The sequence below is a fragment of the Chenopodium album genome, chromosome 13 (assembly GCF_948465745.1).
Source record: "Chenopodium album chromosome 13, dcCheAlbu1.1, whole genome shotgun sequence".
In the NCBI taxonomy this organism is placed as follows: Eukaryota; Viridiplantae; Streptophyta; class Magnoliopsida; order Caryophyllales; family Amaranthaceae; genus Chenopodium; species Chenopodium album.
Genome location: NC_137846.1, coordinates 19712813 through 19739055, shown reverse-complemented (window position 1 = coordinate 19739055; position 26243 = coordinate 19712813). Strand labels below are relative to the sequence as shown.

Sequence of the window (26243 nt, the reverse complement as noted above, 5' to 3'; positions counted from 1 at the left end):
TCTTCTTGTCTTCATTATGAGTAATGAAGGAAAACCTCATAGTGATCAGAATGAACATAATATTCAAGATCTGTGGGGGGACCCCTTATTCCCACTCTAGCAGACTTTAGCCTAAATAATGTGGCTATTAATTTCAACTCAAGTGTAATAGGGCCTTTTATTGGACCACATCCCCTTTCCGAACACTTTGTACAACACGTTGTGAATACTCGTTGGATAATGAGGGGGGAAATAAGGGTTCATAGGTCAGGGCCGTACTTCTTGTTTGAATGCAGGAATGATCAAGATCAAGAGAGTCTAGTGAGGGCCAATATGGCAATCTTTGATGGAAGAATCATCAACTTTAGAAGGTATCAGTTAGATTACGTGCCCCACCAAATGCGTTTCACTCTATCGAGAGTATGGGTGAGAGTACACATGATACCTTTAGCCTATCTCACCGTAGGTTGGGCAAGGCGAATTTTTTGGCACGTGGGGTATATTGAAGAATTAGATCATGAAGGTGATAATCTCCCTGCTCATGCTGAGTTGAGAGCTCGTATGTTAATCGATCTGTCTATTTTGCTTATACCGGGATGCTTTATTCCCTTGGAGGGAAATAGAGCAATATGGGTGTATTTGAGGTACAAAGGCATTTACAAATTCTGCAAATCTTGTTGGCGTGCAGGCCATTCCACCTCTCGTTGCAGGCTCCATGCTGTTGTAGCAAGGCGAAGAGTAAGACGTAGGTTGGACAAGGTGGAAACGGATGGGATACGGGTTCTATATGGGCTAGCTGAGTATCCTTTTTACTCAAATTTTATTCGTGGCCTGCCGGACTGGTATAGGTTTCGAAACACCGATATCGATCTCCGTCAGCATGAGATTCCAGAGGACTCCCCTTTATATAGGAGAGTGCCAAGAGATGATATAGGTTTCGATGAAGGCCATCCGTATGATGACCCTTTATCATCTCAAGATAGCGATGGTAGTGAGCAGTTCCACACAGGTGAAGAAGATTTGTCGAACGAAGATTTTGAGGTTGTTGAAATGGAGCTTGAGCCAGTTAGGCCGGATCTTGAGCTATCACCTGGAAGCCGTTTAGGGTTAAGTGGAGACCCTTACGCTGAATTTGTTTGAGAAAGGCTGCCAAACCCTAACTCGAGTAATCCTAATATGGGTAATAATCGAATTTTTGCTGAAGAACAGGAGCGAAGAGTAGATAATGATGCTACTGACTTTAGAGGAGGATGGTTAAGCCCGATTAAGCCCATGGCTGCTACGGCAGCAGTTGCGGAAGCAACCAGCAACCTTCCTCCACCTTCTCGGCCTTTGTTTATGAGCTCGACTTATGAAGTCAAGGAATCATCATTGCCCCAACACGTGAACAGGCAGGGAGGCGGGCCTGGTACTTTGTTTCATTCTTTGGGTATTTCAGAATGGGCTGCTTCACCTGCTGAGTTTAAAAGGAACAGGATGATAGTCAAACACATTCAAACAAAGCTTTTTGAATCAAATGAAAGTCAAACACATTCAAATAAAGCTTTTTTAATTGAATGAAAGTCAAATGCATTCAACAAAGCTAATTGAATCAAATGAAAGTCAAACACATTCAAACAAAGTTAATTGAATCAAATGAAAGCCAAACACATACAAACAACGCTTTTTGAATTAAATGAAATGTCAAACTCATTCAAACAAAACTTTTTGAATAAAATAAAAGTAAAATGCATTCAACGAAGCTAATTGAATCAAATGAAAGCCAAACACATTCAAACAAAGATTTTTAAATCAAACGAAAGTCAAACACATACAAACAAAGCTTTTTGAACCGAATGAAAGTAAAATGAATTCAACGAAGCTCATTGAATCAAATGAAATTCAAACACATTCAAACACAGCTTTTGAATCAAATGAAAAACAAACACATTCAAACAAAGCTTTTTAAATCGAATGAAAGTCAAATGCATTCAACGAAGCCAATTGAATCAAATGAAAGTCAAACACAATCAAACACAGCTTTTTGAATCAAATGAAAGTCAAACACATTCAAACAAAGCTTTTCGAATTGAATGAAAGTCAAATGCATTCAACAAAGCTAATTAGATTAAAATGAAAGTCAAACACATTCAAACAAAGCTTTTTGAATCAAATGAAAATAAAACACATTCAACGAAACTAATTGAATCAAATGAAAGTCAAACACATTCAAACAAAGCTAATAGAATCAAATGAAACTCAAACACAATCAAACAAAGCTTTTTGGATCGAATGAAAGTCAAATGCATTCAACGAAGCTAACTGAATCAAATAAAAGTCAAGCAAATAAACAAAGCTAATTGAATCAAATTAAAGAAAAACACATTCAAACAAAGATTTTTGAATCGAATGACAGTTAAATGCATTTAATAAAACCTTTTTTAATCAAATGAAAGTCAAACACATTAAATCAAAGCTTTTTTAATCAAATGATAGTCAAACACATTCAAACAAAACTTTTTGAACCAAATGAAAGTCAAACACATTTAAACAAAGCTTTTTGAATGGAATGAAAGTAAAATGAATTCAACGAAGCTCATTGAATCAAATGAAAGTCAAACACATTCAAACACAGCTTTTTGAATCAAATGAAAAAAAACACATTCAAAGAAAGCTTTTTAAATCGAATGAAAGTCAAATGCATTCAACGAAGCCAATTGAATCAAATGAAAGTCAAACACAATCAAACACAGCTTTTTGAATCAAATGAAAGTCAAACACATTCAAACAAAGCTTTTTGAATTGAATGAAAGTCAAATGCATTCAACAAAGCTAATTAATTCAAATGAAAGTCAAACACATTCAAATAAAGCTTTTTAAATCAAACGAAAATCAAACACATTCAAACAAAGCTTTTTGAATTGAATGAAAGTCATATGCATTTAACAAAGTAATTAAATTAAAATGAAAGTCAAAGACATTCAAACAAAGCTTTTTAAATCAAATGAAAACAAAATGCATTCAACGAAACTAATTGAATCAAATGAAAGTCAAACACATTCAAACAAAGCTAATAGAATCAAATGAAACTCAAACACCATCAAACAAAGATTTTTGAATCGAATGAAAGTCAAATGCATTCAACGAAGCCAATTTAATCAAATGAAAGTCAAACACATTCAAACACAACTTTTTGAATCAAATGAAAGTCAAACACATTCAAACAAAGCTTTTTGAATTGAATGAAAGTCAAATGCATTCATCAAAACTAATTGAATCAAATGACAGTCAAACACATTCAAACAAAGTTAATTGAATCAAATGAAAGTCAAACACATTCAAACAAAGCTTTTTGAATCAAATGAAAGTCAAACTCATTCAAACAAAACTTTTTGAATAAAATAAAAGTAAAATGCATTCAACGAAGCTAATTGAATCAAATGAAAGCCAAACACATTCAAACACAACTTTTTGAATCAAACGAAAGTCAAACACATACAAACAAAGCTTTTTGAATCGAATGAAAGTCAAATGCATTCAACGAAGCTAATTGAATCAAATAAGTCAAACACATTCAAACAAAGCTAATTAAATCAAATGAAAGTCAAACACATTCAAATAAAGTTTTTTGAATCAAATGAAAGTCAAACACATTCAAACAAAGCTTTTTGAATCGAATGAAAGTAAAATGAGTTCAACGAAGCTCATTGAATCAAATGAAATTCAAACACATTCATACACAGCTTTTGAATCAAATGAAAAACCAACACATTCAAACAAAGCTTTTTAAATCGAATGAAAGTCAAATGCATTCAACGAAGCCAATTGAATCAAATGAAAGTTAAACACAATCAAACACAGCTTTTTGAATCAAATGAAAGTCAAACACATTCAAACAAAGCTTTTTGAATTGAATGAAAGTCAAATGCATTCAACAAAGCTAATTAATTCAAATGAAAGTCAAACACATTTAAATAAAGCTTTTTAAATCAAATGAAAACAAAATGCATTCAACGAAACTAATTGAATCAAATGAAAGTCAAACACATTCAAACAAAGCTAATAGAATCAAATGAAACTCAAACACTATCAAACAAAGCTTTTTGAATCGAATGAAAGTCAAATGCATTCAACGAAGTCAATTGAATCAAATGAAAGTCAAACACATTGAAACACAGCTTTTTGAATCAAATGAAAGTCAAACACATTCAAACAAAGCTTTTTGTATTAAATGAAAGTGAAATGCATTCATCAAAGCTAATTGAATCAAATAAAAGTCAAACACATTCAAACAAAGCCAATTGAATCAAATAAAAGTCAAACACATTCAAACAAAGTTTTTTGAATCAAATGAAAGTCAAACACATTCAAACAAAGCTTTTTGAATCGAATGAAAGTCAAATGCATTCAACGAAGCCAATTGAATCAAATGAAAGTCTAACACATTCAAACACAGCTTTTGAATCAAATGAAAAACAAACACATTCAAACAAAGCTTTTTAAATCGAATGAAAGTCAAATGCATTCAACGAAGCCAATTGAATCAAATGAAAGTCAAACACATTCAAACACAACTTTTTGAATCAAATGAAAGCCAAACAAATTTAAACAAAGCTTTTTGTGTCAAACGAAAGTCAAACACATACAAACAAAGCTTTTTGAATCGAATGAAAGTCAAATGCATTCAACAAAGCTAATTGAATCAAATAAAAGTCAAACACATTCAAACAAAGCTAATTGAATCAAATGAAAGTCAAACACATTCAAACAAATTTTTTGAATAAAATGAAAGTCAAACACATTTAAACAAAGGTTTTTGAATCGAATGAAAGTAAAATGCATTCAACTAAGCCAATTGACTCAAATGAAAGTCAAACACATTCAAACACAGCTTTTGAATCAAAAGAAAAACAAACACATTCAAACAAAGCTTTTTAAATCGAATGAAAGTCAAATGCATTCAACGAAGCCAATTGAATCAAATGAAAGTCAAACACATTCAAACACAGCTTTTTGAATCAAATGAAAGTCAAACACATTCAAACAAAGCTTTTTGAATTGAATGAAAGCCAAATGCATTCAACAAAGCTAATTAAATTAAAATGAAAGTCAAACACATTCAAACAAAGTTTTTTGAATCAAATGAAAACAAAATGCATTCAACGAAGCTAATTGAATCAAATGAAAATCAAACACATTCAAACAAAGCTAATAGAATCAAATGAAACTCAAACAAAATCAAACAAAACTTTTTGAATCGAATGAAAGTCAAATGCATTCAACGAAGCTAATTGAATCAAATGAAAGTCAAGCAAATAAACAAAGATAATTGAATCAAATTAAAGACAAACACATTCAAAGAAAGATTTTTGAATCGAATGACAGTTAAATGCATTTAAACAAACCTTTTTTAATCAAATGAAAGTCAAACACATTCAATCAAAGCTTTTTGAATCAAATGATAGTCAAACACATTCAAACAAAGCTTTTTGAATCAAATGAAAGTCAAACACATTTAAACAAACCTTTTTAAATCAAATGAAAGTCAAACACATTCAATCAAAGCTTTTTGAATCAAATAATAGTCAAACACATTCAAACAAAGCTTTTTGAATCAAAAGAAAGTCAAACACATTTAAACAAACCTTTTTGAATCAAATGAAAGTCAAACACATTCAATCAAAGCTTTTTGAATCAAATGAAAGTCAAACACATTCAAACAAAGATTTTTGAATCAAATGAAAGTCAAATACATTCAAATAAAGCTTTTTGAATCGAATGAAATTCAAATGCATTCAACGAAGCTAATTTAATCAAAGGAAAGTCAATCACATTCAAACAAAGCTAACGGAATCAAATGAAAGTCAATCACATTCAAAAAAAACCTTTTTGAATCAAATGAAGGTCAAACTCATTCAAACAAAACTTTTTGAATCGAATGAAAGTTAAATGCATTGAAAGAAGCTAATAGAATCAGATGAAAGTCAAACACATTCAAACAACGCTTTTTGAATCGAATGAAAGACAAACATATTCAAATGAAGCTAATTGAATCAAATGAAACTCAAATGCATTCAACGAAGCGAATTGAATAAAATGAAAGTCTAACACATTCAAACAAAGCTTTTTGAATCAAATGAAAGTAAAACACATTCAAACAAAGCTTTTTGAATCGAATGAAAGTCAAATGCATTTAACGAAGCTAATTGAATCAAATGAAAGTCAAACACATTCAAACAAATCTTATTGAATCAAACGAAAGTAAAACACTTCCAAACAAAGCTTTTTGAATCAAATCAAAGTCGTATACATTCAACGAAGATAATTGAATTCAATGCAAGTCAAACACATTTAAACAAAGCTTTTTGAATCAAATAAAAGTCAAACACATTCAAACAAACCTTTTTGAATCAAATGAAAGTAAAACACATTCAAACAAAGCTAATAGAATCAAATAAAAGTCAAACACAATCAAACAAAGCTTTTTGAATTGAATGAAAGTCAAATGCATTCAACGAAGCTAATTGAATCAAATGAAAGTCAAGCAAATAAACAAAGCTAATTGAATCAAATGAAAGACAAACACATTCAAACAAAGATTTTTGAATCGAATGACAGGTAAATGCATTTAGACAAACCTTTTTGAATCAAATGAAAGTCAAACACATTCAATCAAAGCTTTTTGAATCAAATGATAGTCAAACACATTCAAACAAAGCTTTTTGAATCAAATGAAAGTCAAACACATTTAAACAAACCTTTTTGAATCAAATGAAACTCAAACACATTCAATCAAAGCTTTTTGAATCAAATGATAATCAAACACATTTAAACAAATCTTTTTAAATCAAATGAAAGTCAAACACATTCAAACAAAGCTTTTTGAATTAAATGAAAGTCAAACACACTCAAATAAAGCTTTTTGAATCGAATAAAAGTCAAATTTATTCAATCAAGCTAATTGAATCAAATGAAAGTCAAAAAAATAAACAAAGCTAATTGAATCAAACGAAAGTCAGACACATTCAAACTAAGCTTTTTCAAACGAATGAAAGTCAAATACATTCAACGAAGCTAATTAAATCAAATGAATGTCAAACACATTCAAATAAAGCTTTTTGAATCAAATGAAACTCAAAAACATTCAATCAAAGCTTTTCGATTCGAATAAAAGTCAAATGCATTGAACGAAGCTAATTGAATCAAATTAAAGTGAAAGAAATAAACAAAGCTAATTGAATCAAATGAAAGTCAAACTCATTCAAACAAAGATTTTTGAATCAAATGAAAGTAAAATACATTTAACGAACTCATTGAATCAAATTGAAGTCAAACACATTCAAACAAAGATTTTTGAATTAAATGAAAGTCAAACACATTCAAACAAAGCTTTTTGAATTAAATGAAACTTAAATGCATTCAACGAAGCTATAAGAATCAAATAAAACTCAAACACTTTCAAACAAAGCTTTTGGAATCAAATGAAAGTCAAACACATTCAAACAAAGCTTTTTGAATCAAATGATAGTCAAATACATTCAAACAAAGCTTTTTGAATCGAATAAATTCAAATGCATTCAACAAAGCTAATTGAATCAAAGGAAAGTCAAACACATTCAAATAAAGCTAATTGAATCAAATGAAAGTCAATGTCATTTAAAAAAAAACATTTTGAATCACATGAAGGTCATACTCATTCAAATAATACTTTTTGAATCGAATGAAAGTCAAATGCATTAAACGAAGCTAATAGAATCAGATGAAAGTCAAACACATTCAAACAACGCTTTTTGAATCGAATGAAAGTCAAACAAATTCAAATAAAGCTAATTGAATCAAATGAAAGTCAAATGCATTCAACGAAGCGAATTGAATAAAATGAAAGTCAAACACGTTCAAACAAAGCTTTTTGAATCAAATGAAAGTTAAACACAATCAAACAAAGCTTTTTGAATCGAATGAAAGTCAAATGCATTCAACGAAGCTAATTGAATCAAATGAAAGTCTAACACATTCAAACAAATCTTTTTGAGTCAAACGAAAGTAAAACACTTCCAAACAAAAGTTTTTTGAATGAAATCAAAGTCAAATGCATTCAACGAAGATAATTGAATTAAATGAAAGTCAAACACATTTAAACAAAGCTTTTTGAATCAAATAAAAGTCAAACACATTCAAACAAACCTTTTTGAATCAAATTAAAGTCAAACACATTCAAATAAAGCTTTTTTAATCAAATAAAAGTCAAACACATTCAAATAAAGCTTTTTGAATTAAATGAAAGTCAAACGCAATCTACGAAGATAATTGAATCAAATGAAAGTGAAACACATTAAATAATGGTTTTTGAAACAAATGAAAGTCAAACACATTCAAACAAAGCCTTTTGAATCGAATGAAAGTCAAATGCATTCAGCGAAGGTAATTTAATCAAATGAAAGTCAAACGCATTCCAAAAAAAGCATTTTGTATCAAATGAAAGTCAAACACATTCAAATAAAGCGTTTTGAATCGAATGAACGTCAAATGCATTCAACAATGCTAATTGAATAAAATGAAGGTCAAACACATTTAAACAATGCTAATTGAATCAAATGAAAGTCAAACACATTCAAACAAAGCTTTTTGAATCGAATGAAGGTCAAATGCATTCAACAAAGCTAATTGAAGAAAATGAAGGTCAAACACATTTAAATAATGCTAATTGAATCAAATGAAAGTCAAACACATTGAAAAAAAGCTTTTTAAAACAAATGAAAATCAAACTCATTCAAACAAACATTTTTGAATCGAATGAAAGTCAAATGAATATAACGAAGCTAATTGAATCAAATGAAAGTCAAACACATTCAAACAAAGCTTTTTGAATCAAATGAAAGTCAAACACATTCAAACAAAGCTTTTTTAATCGAATGAAAGTCAAATGTATTCAACAAAGCTAATATAATCAGATGAAAGTCAAACACATTCAATCAAAGGTTTTTTAATCGAATAAAAGTTAAATGCATTCAACGATGCTAATTGAGTCAAATGAAAGTCAAACACATTCAAACAAAGCTAATTGAATCAAATAAAAGTCAAACTCATTCAAACAAAGCTTTTTGAATCAAATGAAAGTCAAATGCATTCAACGAAGCTAATTGAATCAAATGAAAGTAAAACACATTCAAACAAAGATTTTTGAATCAAATGAAAGACAAAAACATTCAAACAAAGCTTTTGAATCGTATGAATGTCAAATGCATTCAACGAAGCTAATTGAATCAAATGAAAATCAAACACATTCAAAAAAAAGCTTTTTAAATCAAATAAAAGTAAAACCCATTCAAACAAAGCTTTTTGAATTGAAGTAAAGTCAAATCCATTCAACGAAGCTAATTGAATCAAATGAAAATCAAACACATTTAAACAAAGTTTTTTGAATCAAATGAAAGTAAAATGCATTCAACAAAGCTAAATGAATCAAACTCATTCAAACAAATCTTTTTGAATCAAATGAAAGTCAAACACATTCAAACAAATCTTTTTAAATCAAATGAAAGTCAAACACATTCAAACAAACCCTTTTGAATCAAATGAAAGTCAAACACATTCAAACAAAGCTTTTTGAATTGAATTGAAGTCAAATGCATTTAATGAAGCTAATTGAATCAAATGAAAGTCAAACACATTCGAACAAAGCTTTTTGAATCAAATGAAAGTCAAACAAATTCAAACAAAGCTATTTGAATCGAATGAAAGTCAAATGCATTCAACGAAGCTAATTGAATCAAATCAAAGTCAAACACGTTCAAACAAAGCTTTTTGAATCAAACGAAAGTAAAACACATTGAAACAAAGCTTTTTGAATGGAATAAAAGTCAAATGCGATCAACGAAGCTAATTAAATCAAATAAAAATCAAACATATTCAAACAAAGCTTTTTGAATCAAGCGAAAGTCAAACACATCCAAACAAACCTTTTTAAATCAAATGAAAGTCAAACACATCCAAACAAAGCTTTTTGAATCAAATGAAAGTCAAACACATTCAAACAAAGCTTTTTTGAATTAAATGAAAGTCAAATGCATTCAACGAATCTAATTGAATCAAATGAAAGTTAAACACATTCAAAGAAAGCTTTTTGAATCAAATGAAAAACAAACACATTCAAACAAAGGTTTTTGAATCGAATAAAAGTCAAATGTATTTAGAGAAAGCTTTTTTAATCGAGCTAAAGTCAAATGCATTCAACGATGATAATTGATTCAAATGAAAGTGAAACACATTCAAGAAAAGCTTTTTGAATCAAATGAAAGTCAAGCACATTCAAACAAAGCTTTTTGAATCGAATGAATGTCAAATGCATTCAAGAAAACTAATAGAATCAAATGAAAGTCATACACATTCAAACAAAGCTAATTGAATCAAATGAAAGTCAAGCACATTAAAACAAAGATTTTTAAATAAAATGAAAGTTAAACTCGTTCAAACATAGCTTTTTGAATCGAATGAAAGTCAAATGCATTCAACGAAACTAATTGAATCAAATGAAGGTCAAACACATTCAAACAAAACTTTTTGATTCAAATGAAACTCAAACACATTCAAACAAAGCTTTTTGAATCGAATGAAAGTCAAACACATTCAAACAAAGCTCATTGAATCAAATGAAAGTCAAACACATTCAAACAAAGCTCTTTAAATCAAATGAAACACAAACACATTCAAACAAAGCTTTTTAAATCGAATGAAAGTCAAATACATTCAACGAAACTAATTGAATCAAATGAACGTCAAACACATTAAAAAAAGGTTTTTGAATCAAACAAAACTCAAACACATTAAAACAAAGCTTTTTGAATCGAATGAAAGTCAAATGCATTCAACGAAGCTAATTGAATCAAATGAAAGTCATTCACATTCAAACAAAGCTAATTGAATAAAATTAAAGTCAAACACATTCAAACAAAGTTTTTTGCAATCTAATGAATGTCAAATTCATTCAAACAAAGCTTTGTAAATCGAATAAAAGTAATATGCATTCAATGATGCTTATTGAATCAAATGAAAGTCAAACACATTCAAAAAAAGCTTTTTGAATCAAGTGAAAAACAAACACATTCAAACAAAGCTTTTTGAATTGAATAAAAGCCAAATGCATTTGAAGAAAGATTTTTTAATCGAATGAAAGTCAAATGCATTCAACGATGATAATTGATTCAAATGAAAGTCAAACACATTCAAAAAAAGCTTTTTGAATCAAATGAAAGTCTAACACATTCAAGCAAAGCTTTTTGAATCGAATGAAAGTCAAATGCATTCAACAAAGCTAATTGAATTAAATGAAAGTCAAACACATTCAAACAAAGCTTTTTGAATCGAATGATAGTCAAATGCATTCAACGAAGCTAATTGAATCGAATGAAAGTCAAACACATTCTAACAAAGCTAATTGAATCAAATGAAAGTCAAACATATTCAAACAAAGCTTTTTTAATCGAATGAAAGTCAAATATATTCAACGAAGCTAATTGAATCAAATGAAAGTTAAACAAATAAACACAGCTAATTGAATAAAATGAAAGTCAAACACATTCAAACAAAGATTTTTGAATTGAATGACAGTTAAATTGATTTAAACAAACCTTTTTGAATCAAATGAAAGTCAAACACATTCAAATAAAGCTGTTTGAATCAAATGACAGTCAAACACATTCAAATAAAACTTTTGAATCAAATGAAAGTCAAACACATTCAAACAAAGCTTTTTGAATGAAATGAAAGTCAAACACATTCAAACAAAGCTTTTTGAATCGAATGAAAGTCAAATGCATTCAACGAAGCTAATTGAATCAAATGAAAGTAAAACAAATAAACAAAGCCAATTGAATTTTCAAATGAAAGTCTAACACATTCAGAGAAAGATTTTTGAATCGAATGAATGTTAAATGCATTCAACAAAGCTAATTGAATCAAATGAAAGTCAAACACATTCAAACAAAGCTTTTTGAATCGAATGAAATGCATTCAACAAAGCTAATTGAATCAAATGAAAGTCAAACACATTCTAACAAAGCTAATTGAATAAAATGAAAGTCAATCACATTCAAACAAAGCTTTTTGAATCATATTTAAGTCAAACTCATTCAAACAAAGCTTTTTTAATCGAATGAAAATCAACTGCATTTAACGAAGCTAATTGAATCAAATTATAGTCAAACACATTCAAACAAAGCTTTTTGAATCGAACGAAAGTAAAACACATTCAAACAAAGCTTTTTGAATTGAATGAAAGTCAAATGCATTCAACGAAGCTAATTGAATCAAATGAAAGTCAAACCATTCAAACAATGCTAATTAAATCAAATGAAAGTTAAACACATTCAAAAAAGCTTTTTGAATCAATTGAAATTTAAACTCATTCAAACAAAGCTTTTTGAATTGAATGATGATGATTGTCATTTATGACACTCATTTGGTCCTTTTTAGGGTGAAATTAATGCTATTTTATAGCTCTTTTCTTTAGATTTCCCTTATTTTTACTCCTTATTTCTTTAGTTTGCACTTTTCTTAGTTGGTTTTCTATTTTTATGCATTTCTTGGTTTATTTTGCTATTTTCCCTTTTATTTGCTTGTTTTCGTTCATTTTTTAGGTTATGATCATAATCTGAGGGTTCCCGAGTCTCTTTCCCAAGTTTTACATCATTTGAGACAAGGCATCTCAAACGATGTAAAACTTGGGAAGGAGACTCGGGAATCCTTGGATTATGATCATAACCTGAAAATTGAACGAAAACAAGCAAATAAAAGGGAAAATAGCAAAATAAACCAAGAAATGCATAAAAATAGAAAACCAACTAAGCAAAGTGCAAACTAAAGAAATAAGGAGTAAAACTAGGGAAAAACTAAAGAAAAGAGCTATAAAATAGGATGAATTTCACCCTAAAAAGGACCAAATGAGTGCCATAAATGACACTCATCAAATTCCCCCAAGCTAAACTTTTGCTCGTCCTCGAGCAAAACCAAGCAAGCAAGAATAAGAATGAAAGACTTATTCAAAAAGAAAAAGAAAGACATAAGATGGGAATATACACTAAGACTCACTAACGTAGGAATGATGGTTGCTTTTAGCTACAACAAGCCCTTTAAACCTCAAAGTCACCTATGAGGACGAGTGAGGTCTCGTAAAGGTTTCCTAAGAGCTTAACCTATAACTCTCCACCAACATACATATCATAAGTTTAAATTTAGATTTTTTTTAGAGAATGTAATAATGCTAGACATTGCTTATATAGTGGAAAATTAAGTGGGAAAAGAATGCATGCACAAATTGATGACAGAAACTTCCATCCCCTTTCTAAAAGAAAATTGCATGCATGCATAGCTATCTCAGCATGTAATAGTGTTCTTGTCTCCTCCTTTTTGTCCCTTTTTTTTTATTTTTTTCCCTTTTTTTACTTGATAATGAAAATAAGATTAACATATCTAATTTTCCACCATTTACATTTACATTATTGTGGCATTACTCTTGATTTTTTTAATCTATATTGAACTATATATGTGTTCATGTACATGAATTAAATTGAAAAATAACCCAAAAATGAACTACTTAGGCTGAATTCCAAGCTGTTCCATCACTACAAACACATAGAAAAACAAGAAAAAGTTATATAAAAATAAAAATAATCTCACAAATGGTTATAAGAAAATATACACACTCTCCAAACTAATATGTATGAAAAAATGATGATAACTTACCCTTTGAATCTGCTAAATGATTCCTGCCAAGCGAAGAATATCATAAGATACTATATTCTTAACCTTCGTTGCATCTTGTTGCTTAGTGTTAGCTTCAGTTATTACACTAACATTAGCTGATTTTCGAGCTCTAGAGAGCGCAAAATATAATTGTCCATGTGAAAAACATGATCGTGGTAGAAAAACCATAACTTGACTTAGTGTTTGTCGTTGAGCTTTATTGATTGTCATTGCAAAACTAAGTTTCAAAGGAAATTGTTTTCTCATAAATTGAAAAGGATAGCCTGCTGAATTTGATGGGCGTAAGGATATTCTCGGAATCACCACATGCTGACCCTTATTATGTCCAACAGTAATAACACACTCTATGAGATTACGAAAAAATCGTTTACATATTAGTCTTGTTCCATTACACAAGCCAGATGATGGCAGAATGTTTCTTAACAGAATAACAGGACTATTGACTTTCAGCTCTAGCACATGAGGACTCATACCACCAGGACAAAGCTTGTTTTGAAATTTAGTAGGATATACAACACAATATTCATCAATCATTGTGTCATAGCTTTTATATACTACTGATTCACCTGGGAATTTGCAAATCAAGCTTAAATTAATAGCATCAACATCCTCATTCATCGTTGTCAATATAGCTCTTGTAGTAAAAATATCTGAGCTGAATGGAAGCATATCCATTTCTGGAAATGCTACAGCTGTTAGATGTACATCTCAACTTCTCCAGTATAACAAGGCTTAACAGTTTCCGGTGGCATCTCAACAAACGCATCCTCAGTGATTTGCAATTCACCATTTCCCAGTGCCAACAAAAAAGCTGCATATGCAGGATCATCTTTAGCTCTTAAGTTTTCAGTAAGCTTGAACTTCAGCAGCTATGGCCACAGAGCAGAACTAACTAAACTCGCAGCAACTACTTCTCGTTGTGTTTTTCATGGAACAATAGGAAGAACTTGTCTAAAATCCCCGCCAAAAACTACTATTTTGCCTCCAAATAATTCACTTGAACTATAAATATCTCTGAGTAGTGAATCGAGGGATTCGATATTCTCCTTTTTAGCCATAGAAGCTTCATCCCAAATAATCAATGTAGTTTCCCTTAAATGTGCAGCTAGACTTCCCCGGTTAGGAACATTACAAGCAAGAGAGCCTGAAGGATCTAAAGGGATTTTAAACCGTGAATGTGCAGTTCTACCTAAAGGAATATTGGCTGCAGCAACACCTGAAGTGGCTGTTGGTAAAACAATCTTACTCATTGATCTGATTTCTGCATATAGAGCATTATATAAAAAAGTATTCCCTGTCCCACCAGGACCATCTATGAAAAAGGCACCGAGATTTCCCTTTGTAACATGATCCATAATGATATCGAATGCAACTCGTTGAGCCTGATTTAACTTATCTTTACATTCTAAACATTCTGGTGGTATCGGTGCATTCAATGAATCTTCTATGTCTTTCGTTACATGTATAGAATTATCATCATCTTCTACTAAATTATGTAACCCAAAAGATTTCAACGAACTTCCCATTGACTCAACATACTGCTCAACTGATCTTATGGTTAATTGTTTCAATATTGCAGCATCTGTAGGATATTTATGTCGGTAATCCTCCGAAAGTGAAACATAATATTTCAACCACAAAGACAAAGGATTGATAGGCTGACAGAAAATAAGAAATGTAGCAAACAATTTTCGAATAACATGAGCACTAGTAGAAAATACTAAATGGCAAGCGGTTCAAACCCCTAATGGGAAGCGGTTTTTGAACCGCATGCTCTTAGGGGGCTTGCCATTGGTCTTTTAAATGGCAAGCGGTTCTGAACCGCTTGCCATTTGTAGTGAAAGGGCAGCGGTTTTGGCGCCAAACCGCTGCCTATTACACCTATAAAAAATAAAATAAAATAAAAAATTGGGGTTTTTTTCACGTAAATTAATACACAATCACAATATATATAAAAACATTAACATTTTCATTAATTAATCGTAGTAATATTACATTTCAGCCAAAGAAAAAATATTTTAAAAAAATTAATACAAATTGTAACACCAACAAAACAAAACATTAAAAAAATAAATAAAAAAAAAAAACCAAGCAGCAGCCCCTGTTCTCTGTTCTCAGAACCACGCATCATCTACCACCACCGCAATAATCACCTCAATCAACCTCCATAATTGACGCCACCACCGCACCTGAATCATAAAAAAAAAAAAAAAAAAAGGCAAGCATTTATTCAGATCTAGACAAAACCGAAAACAAAAGAAAAAAAAGAAAGATCTAGACACCAACCACAACCATTAGATTATCAAGAACCACCGACCAATTTTCTATAACAAATAACAACAAATTCGAAAACAAAATTAAAAATAAAAAAAATTAAAACAATAACTTACCTAGAATTCCAACACAATCCACAAAATTTAGCCTCAAATTTGGTTATATAAGGCCAAATTCGACCTTAAAAACTCTAGATCTAGAGTTTTTAGGGTCGAATTTGACCTTAAAACCATTAATTTGGGTTTAACCCCGAATTTTGCTTGATATTATGGCTCGAATTTGCTCAAAAATGAGGGTCGGTCGTCGGTGGTCGCTCTTCATGGTGAGGCTTGAGAAAGGAAAAAGAGATGGAGAACGGAGATGAGAGAAGAAAGAGAAAGAGATGGAGGAGAGAGGAGTGAGGGCGTGAGAATGGAGGGGAGAGAGGAGAGAGAAGTGAGAAGAAAGAGAAGTAGATGGAGGAGGAGAGAGGGCGTGAAAACTGAGGATATGAGGAGAGAGAGCGTGAGAAATAGAGGGGAGGAGGAGAGAGAAGAAGAATCATGAGATTTTTAGGGTTTTTTAACAAATGGCAAGCGGTTCACGGTTTAAACCGCTTGCCATTTACAATTTCATTTATAATTTGGCAAGCGGAATTCCAAAACTGCTTGCCATTTGGGGCTTCCCATTTACTATTTTCTACTAGTGGAGGCATCTGAATGGCACATCCTTCAGTTAAGCACAGCTCAATTGCATCATCCTCTTCCATTAATCCTAACTTCAGTGATGTCTGCTGAAAAGTGTGAAACATGTGACCATTGACTGTTCGTAGATCTTTAAACGACTTTGGGCTCCTGACATTGTGAAGCAGCATCCGCAAATAGTATCTTTCACCTTTAGAAGGTCCAACAAATACTAACCTTCCAATCTGAATTTTCTTATTTCTTCTTTTATACCATAGCTTATCCGATGAATCCCACCGATAATGCTCTGAAAATTCATTGTATAGCCATCCTGTTCCCAAAGCTGATTTACAATTCATTTTGAAGAACTTTGTTAAACAGGTCCTAGTACGCTTATCATCTGAAACAATTGACGTAAGTTGTTCGTGAGGTCTCAAAGGTATCAGCTGAGAGTTAGGCAAGTGAACAGGAAGAGGTAAAACCGAAGGATACATTTCATATAAATCAAAACCAAAAAGGCGTCACGCAGCCTCACAGGGTGAAACCCATCGACCTGATTGATATTGTTCAATTTCATCCTGCACATGAACTCCATCTTTTGTTTGCACAATAATGAATGATATCCTATCATGGCCTTTATAAACATATTTATAAAGATACTTCACCGCTTCAATAGTTAAACAAACTTCAACATTTAAATGACAATTGAAATGTGCTAAAAGGTATGGATTATATGGAATCACCCATAAATTATCCATTTCAACACCCCGAACTTTAACAATATCAAACGTAGCTCTCCTTCGATACATAGGATATCCATCATTGTTACCTTTTGTTTCATCACAATTCTGTTTTGGATAACCATACTTGCAATGTCCACGTCGTTCTTTATGTTTCATACGAGGGTATTCTGGATTAAGATGACCACATGGACCATGCATCATATGCTTGATCACAATTTCTCTTAAATATCCATTTTCAAAAGATGGAATTTCAACACAAACTTATCAAAGTCATTAGGAGTCTTTATTTTTAATTTTGATTTCAAAATAATGAGAAAATGAGCATGAGGTAAACCTCTTTTTTGAAATTCAATAACATAAATCATTGTAGCTACTTCTCCAAATATTTTTTTCTTCCTAACTAAATGTTTTAAAGCAAGTACCTTTGCTCTAAAAACTCTTGAAACAATACCTGGCCTATATTGTGCTTCTTCTCCAACAACAAGTTCTTGTTTAATTTCAGGCCAATTAGGATTACATGTCATTGTTATAAATAAATCAGGCTTACCAAACCTCTGAACTAATGACATCGCATTTAGATATCTTTTCTTCGAATCTCGAGGGCCACCTATAAATGTCGCAGGCAATATAACTCGTCTACCAACATTTGCTGCACATTCTTCACCACAGTCTATAGTATCAAGAAGTCCCTGATAAAAATCACCCTTATTGTCTGTTGGTTCTTTCAAAATAAATCTAAGCGTGTATTCTCTACCTTGACATACATATCAACGTTATATTGCTGAAAACATCTTCCAGCTCTAAGTAGAAAATTTCCTGGACGACACTAGAGTCTATATGCATAATATTCTCGACACTAGACTCACTGGAAGAAGTAGTCTCTGGCCACATAACAGCAACCTCATCCGAAGTTGGAGCATTATAAACATGTTGATCTGGAACAATACTCTTATTCAACAAAATTTGTGTTGAATCACTAACTGAAACTCCCCTCAAAGTTCGAAAGAATCTGGCATATGGATTTAAAATTCTAATCTCCATCAACATAGCCAAAATATTTTCTCTTAATGTAGGAAAACACTTTAGACGATTAGCTAACTCTTGTTGTCCGTCATAAAAGTACAACTGCATATATTTTGGCCCTTTTTCTCTAGGAACTAAACTGGGAATATGATGATAAATCTGTCCATGTAACTTAAAAACATAGATTCCATTCTTCGTTTCAGCCTTATGATCACCACCCAATGAAGTGAAAGCGAACAAATTATTATACAATCGCACATACTGCCTGAAATGTCTCGCTTCTTCACTTGTAGAAGTTAATAACCACACAAGTTATGGAGGGTACTCATTAACAGCAATTTTGATTTCTCCATCATCACAACAGAAGTGAAGTGATTCAAAAGCAAATTTTTTAGCCATACACCTATTACAGTAAGTAGGTGCAGGAAGCAGATAAGACTTAGTAGGAAATTTTTTTTCCAATTAGAGCATCACATCCCTCTGTGAAAAATATGAACAATGGTCATTTCAAAGTTTTCAAAATACAAATATTTATTGCAAAAATGCGATATCAACAAAGTAAAATATAAAATTACTTATCACTTGGACTCTGCTGATTTCCTTATTCTGAAAACTTCCATTAGATTGTTCCTTTGACCTTTAAAATAGAATTTGAAACACATATTCAGTCAAATTCTAACTATGAAAACAAATATCAATAATATACCATAGAGTCTCAAAAAACCTTTGTTTTTGAACACTACATTCACCCTCCAAATTTGTACGACGTTTATTTTTGTAACCCTTTGCTAACGAAGCTGTTTATAATAGTAAACATCAAATCAATTTCAAAAGCCAGAATCTCCAAATCAGTTGTATATAAAATAGGCAACACCAACAATAAGTCACTAAAATTACTTGTCACTTGAACTGCAGATAACGCGAAAACCTGAACTCTTTCACCAGTTACTGCACCAAGATCATCTGTGAAAAATGTGATCAATGAAATTTTAAATACTGTTTTTTTTTTGGCATTAATACCTTTAGGGGGCGTTTGGTTCACGAAATATAGGTATGAGGTATGGGTTTAGAATGACTAAAACCCATACCATATGTTTGGTTGACAAAAATATGAATTTCAAACCCATACCTCAAACCCATGAGGTATGGGGTTTAGAAACCTTGGGGGGGAGGTGGGTTTGGCTCATTCCATTCCCTTATTAGGTATCAAATAAAAGGAGAGAATAGTGAGATATTCCATTCCAGAATTAAACCAAACACATGGTATTAAGTATCAAGTTCCAACCCGATACCACCTTAACCCCATTCCTGATTCCAACCCCATACCACTTTGTGAACCAAACGCCCCCTTATTGTGTAAAAACATGTAGAAATTCCCAAAAAAAGACACTTTAATTACTTGACACTTCAATTATGTTGCCTTTTTCTTTTCCAGAACTTTCATTAGTTTACTCCTGTAACCTTTAAAATAATTACAAAAACACATATTGAGTCCAAGTTTAAGAACAGAAATCAATAACAATGACATAGCAAAGTTTAATAAACTTTTCTATACTACCAAAGTATTCAGCCTCTAAGTACCTTTGCATTCGATCACTACATCCTCTCTCCAAATCTATAAGGCGGCTATTGGTGTATCCCCTTGTCGATGAAGGTGCTTATTAATTAATAATGAACATCAAATTCATAAGCAATTATCTCCACATCAATTCAATTCAATATAAAATATGTTTACTACAAATAAGAGTTCTGAAATTACTTGTCACTTGAATTCTTTTCCTTGATTTTTTCTTGGACTCATTACCAGCCTCTACTTTCATTACATCCTCTTTCCAACCCTCTTTGACATTTAGTCCTGTATTTATTTGATGTTGATGGTGCTTGTAATAATCGATCTAAAAAATTAGTGATTAACGTTAATTTAATAAACTATTACCCTCAAATAATTGCACTGTAAATGAAACTTGCATATATCTAAATTTTGTTAGATACATGAAAAAATTCACCCATATCCTGTTGTTTGCGAATTCCACGATACGTCGTCCTTGCAAGTGTTGTCGTATCAGTTAACTAATTTTTTTTACTACATAAAACTCGTGATCTAAGTAATCTGAATTTTCATAACAAGACATACCGTAAGCTTTAAAACTCCATAAAACAAGATAACCAACAGCAAGTAATTGAAAACAAAAAGAATAGAGCAAAAACCACAAAAAATTCATTGTCATTAATTATATATAATCTATTACAACCATTACATAACCAAATTCTTTAATACGAACTCCTATCTATCTATTTACTTAAAAGAGTTCAATGCACAAGCATCACAAAAAACTATCATGTGCAACATACAAAAGGCTAAACAACTTCAAATTCTTGCTCCAACCAAAAACTAACCTAATTGAAGCAATAAGCAACAAAAGACCAAACAGTGAGCAGTTAATACTTCTTCAACTCCAAGTTAAACTTAAAACATCTAATCCTTTAAGAGCCTTACACGCTTAAAACGTCCATGTAAATCTTTTGAGTCTGCCCCCTTTGGGATTTCTTCAATGCTAGAATCAAAAATAGCAAATGATTCTGAAACTTGAGACTTAAGTTCAATCTTATTGAAAGCTATAACAGGTGGATTAGGCATTGGAGCCTGGAAATCCTCTCCAACAGGAACCACGCAATCCTGTTCTACAAGACCTATAGTAGGTTCCAGTTGTTCTTTAACTCCCATCACACGTTCCTTTGCACTTAAATAACTTTCCCTCTCCAAAACACATAACAAAGCATCAAACCTACATGTTGTTGCCCTATAATTAGCATCCACTATTTCAAGATTACACACATCAATGACATAATCAACAGCTTTCCTAGCTAGGTCTTGCTTAGCTGCAGCCTAACTCAAACAATAATCACTGAACAAACACCTAAATCTTGAACTGTTCCTATGGTGAATGATGGTAAACCAAGAAACATATTGATTTGGGAATTGTTCAATAATTTCAATTGGAGTGCACTTTACATCAACAAATCTGAAAATAGACCTCAACACCATAAGGAAATCTATAACAACTTTCCTTGATTGTGACCAATTTCAGTAGAAATATCTCCATGAAAATAAACCTTTGATTTTCCTTTTCCAATCGCCTCCAATTCCTCTTTCTTGTAACCATACAATCGTCCACAACGTTCATACATGTGTTTATGTAAAGCAGTTACATCTTCAACAACTATGTCATATCTTTTTATAAGATCACACACAACTTTTTTAGCTGCAATTTCACACGATTCATCTACATTATCCGTATCTCCACCAAGATAAACAGTAGGAACAACACTACTTTCGCTCCTTATAGTCACACAAGCAATGATTTTTCGGAGATTGAGATATTAGTATTCTGGATCAAGGAAATCCAAACATCTGGTAATTTACTTCAATAAAGGACGAAATGATATCACTACTTGTGTGAGTGGAGCATCCATAACCTGTAATTCACGTACAATCAACCAGTTTAGACTAAATTCAGCCTAGATAAAATGCAACTACAGACACCAGAGATCAATCACTTGACACTCAAACCATATAAACCAGCTACCAACTGACCAATAAGCATTGTTAACCTTAACTTTCTAATACATAATGCTAACCTCAATTCATCCCACAAACTTCACATAAACTGCAAGCAACAATTAAAGATTTGTAAACCATTTCAAGCCCTTATCAATATAAACCAATCGAAATAACCAATCTAAAACCTGGCACTTTCACTCGTGCTACCCCTCAAAACGTGGATCTTATACTCAAAACACTATCACACTACAATCTTTTTAAAAATAAAACAAAAACTTTCAACCACATACATGCATGACAACTTTAAAAGCTCAAAAAAAACTTACACCTCAACCACATACATGCATGCCAACTATAAAAGCTCAATAGAAAACTACACCTGAAAATTTGCTTGCATGCAAAAAAACAATTAAACACTTAGTATCCCAAATCTTTTTACTCAAATATATGCTTATATAAAATAAAACCATATAAAAACATCAAAATCAAACAAACAAACAATAAATGCAAGTAGACTCACACACTAAAATTGAACAAATAACATAATTTGTAAAAATTTCACCCATAAATATGCTTGCATGCAAAAATTCAGTTAAACACTTGGTATCTCAAATGAAATAAAACCATAATATGTCCAAGTAAACCCACACACTAAAATCATAAAAATAACATAATTCGAAAATATTACACCCAAATATTTGCTTATATAAAATAAAACCATCTAAAAACATCAAAATCAAACAAACAAACAATATATGCAAGTACACTCACACCTAAAATTTAACTGTTTAATACAGTGATATTGTTTAAATATTGGTTGGCTGATAAAGCATTAAGGTTACTTGATTTCTCAAGTATTGAATAAGGCTAAAATTATCCTATATTATAATGCCAAAGCTCACAACTTTTATATGTTCATCAACTAAATTTCATTGGTATTAAAACATGTAAATTTTCCATTTTGGACTATCGGGTGTTGATATGTTGATCGTATTTCTTAGTTTTAATGTAAATTTTCCATTTTAGTAATAATTCTATACATCCTCCGAAATTTTCCATTTTGGACTATCGCGCACCTATACACTTGTTGTCAGATCCTATGATATACATCTATACAAATTTTCCATTTTGGACTATCGCGCGCCTATACACTTGTAGTCAGATCCTATGATATACATCTATATATCTATACAAATTTTCCATTTTGGACTATAGTTGTTCCAAATATGATGATAGTCAATAGTTCAAAATGAATATCTTAAAGCTTATAAATGTGGTGGACTATCCTGCAGTATAGTTGTTCAAATGTTTGGTTTTATATACTATTCAAATGATCTATTTGTGCATTTTGATACATAGTTTTGGGACTTCGAATTAGTCAAATAAATTTGTGCTTAAGGGTAAGGACCTCTATTTGTGATGATACATAGTTTTGGGATTTCGAATTAGTAAAATTAACATAATTTGAAGAAATTACACCCAAATATTTGCTTATATAAAATAAAACCATCTTAAAACATCAAAACCAAACAAACAAACAACATATGCAAGTAGACTCATACACTAAAATCGAACAAATAACATAATTAGTAAAAATTTTACCCATAAATATGCTTGCATGCAAAAAATCTATTAAACACTTGGTGTCTTAAATGAATGAAAACCATAACATGTCCAAATATCTGCTTATATAAAATAAAACCATCTTAAAGCACCAAAATCAAACAAACAAACAACATATGCAAGTAGACTCACACACTAAATACGAACAAATAACATAATATATAAAAATTTCACCTATAAATATGCTTGCATGCAAAAACAAACTTAGTACTCAAAAATTGAATTAAAACCATATAAAAATTTCAAAATCAAACAAACAAATAACATGTCCAAGTAAACCCACAAACTAAATTTGTAAAAATAACATAATTAGAAACAATTACACCCATAAATTTTGCATTAATCAACTTCATAAAATATTGAATGCTTGAAAATTACCTGAAAATTTTCCAAAACAACTTGTGGATCGGAAGTGCTTCAATCACTTGAAATCTTGCATGCATCAAAAATTTAGAAAATGTGTAAAACTCAACTAACAAGGAAGTTCTTTTATAGCTTTTTTTTTAATTAAAAAAAACAAATACCTAACCCACCCAAAAAACACATGCCTTAAAACAAGCTAAAAGCTAATTCTTTCATGATATTACACAATGCAATACATGTCCACTTCACCACTTTATTAATCACATAAACCACAATTATATGAATGAAAGTGAAGAAAGTCAACAAAACTCAACAAAAGTAAACAATTCTTGATGGCAATTTCGAAATAACCAACAAAAAAGGAGTTAAATTTGGTCAATCCCTATTCCTTTTGAAGTTACTATTCACTTTCACTAATTTTGCCAAAACTCTTAATCTCTCTCAACTTCCCTCTTTTAAAGGTTGGAGAAGTGTAAAAGATTAAATTAAAACAAGGGTAAATTTGAACTATAATCTTTTTTTAAAAAATAAATTATTCTGCAATTAGGTAAAATTGTCAATGCATTTAGTACCCTTCAAATATCCTTGAAATTTAGGAAAATTTGACATTTACAACCAGCGAAAACACCATGTGTCACATTTACTACCTGTTTAAATTACTACCACACAAATTCCCTAAATGTATATTTCACTACCGAATGACTTTTGCCGTTAATGTTTCCGTCAGTGGGGCCCAACCACCGTCCAGCAACCCCTTCATCCCCAACCACCTCACTGCCACCTTCTAGCCACCTCCTTTTCCCCCATCAACGCTGCCCCCAAAGGCCGAAATCGCGCTGCCACCCCATTCCCCTCGCGGCCAGCACACTCCCCTCGTCGGCGACCGGCTCTCCTTGCCCCTAAACTAAAATCCCCTACCCGAAACCCCTTTCCTTCCACGAAGCCCTAGAAAAACCCATCATCAACCCTAAACCCCCAAATCGTTCTCAACCCTTGAAATTGAAATAAAACCCCCAAATTGTTCCTCCTCCATCGCCGCTAGGTTTCAGGGCTGGCGAGGAGCGATTGGGAGGTTTTTCTAAGGTTTCGTGTGAGGGAAAGGGGATCGTGGTTTAGGGGCTAGGGGAGAAGGGCGGTGCCGCGCGAAGGGATTCAGGTGGTGCACTGGCCACGGGGTTAGGGGTGGTTGGCAGGAAGGGAAATGGAGTGGTGGGGTTCGTCGGCTTCGGGGAAGCGTTTGGGCGCCAGCAAGGGGAGAGGGAAGGGTGGCTGACGCCATAACAGGGAGGGGAGGTGTTTGGGATATTTTTTTTTAATAATTTAAATTATTATTTAAATGAAATATGGGGCCCACTTAATAGAACCTTAACGGATTCTGTTAAGTGGTAGCAATATATACAGTTAGGGAATTTGTGTGGTAGTAACTTAAAATATTTTTTTAAACAGGTAGTAAATGTAATACAGGTACTTTCGCTGGTAGTAAATGTCAATTTTTCCTGAAATTTACGCCCCTGTTAAAATACTACTTTTTCGCTTGGTGTTTCTCTCTCTTCTTTTCTTCTGGAAATTGCTCTCATTTGTTTCTCTCTCTTGTTTTCAAAAGAAAACCCTAAGTTTTTTAGGCATAAATCTGGATTTTTTAGCGGATTTTTGTGAAAAGGGTTTGTAGATCATCGTTCTCTGCTACGACGCGATCACAACGAGTACCATTTGTCCCTAGAATTCTTCATCTTCAAGGTCTGTGGGTATCGTTCTTAAAAACTTGACTTTTCTCTCTCCTCTGCTCAAGTAGATTCATGATTTATTTGATTTATTTTGATGAAATGTGCGGTTATTGTTGATGAATGTTGTTGAATTTTGTGTTTTCTGTTGATGAATGAATCTCGGTTTTTGTTGATGAATTTAGGTTTTTGTTGAGGAATGATGATGAATTTTGCGAAGTTTTGAATTAACTTTACTCGTAACATATACGGAGTAGTACATGTCATGCATATAAATTGATAAAATCGGGCGATTTTCGTAGATAATGCTAAAATAAAAAATAATTCCGTATATATGTCAGTTTTAAAACTATTTCCCGTGATACCGTACACGTAGGCTTAGTGAAGGTTCGTAAAATCCGAGGCTATAAACCGCTAATAACAATAGCGGATTTTAAAAAAGAACCGCTAATGTCATTAGCGGTTCTTTTCTTAAAACCGCTAATGTTATTAGCGGTTTATACTTAAAATACTCACTGACCTGTAGGCAATTTAAAAATATTAAGTCTTCATC

General features: G+C 31.8%; 1 protein-coding gene across 1 annotated transcript; it reads right to left on the bottom strand.

Annotated features, from left to right (window-relative positions):
- Positions 1-13710: 13710 nt before the first annotated feature.
- Positions 13711-14394, bottom strand: LOC145575351 (uncharacterized). Its single transcript, XM_081633232.1, has one exon. The coding sequence runs from the start codon at positions 14392-14394 to the stop codon at positions 13711-13713; it is 684 nt and encodes a 227-aa protein (XP_081489358.1).
- Between the last annotated feature and the right edge of the window lie 11849 nt (positions 14395-26243).

Coding starts and splice junctions, on each gene's coding strand:
- LOC145575351 (XM_081633232.1), bottom strand. CDS start 14,394: ATGGATATGCTTCCATTCAGCTCAGATATTTTTACTACAAGAGCTATA.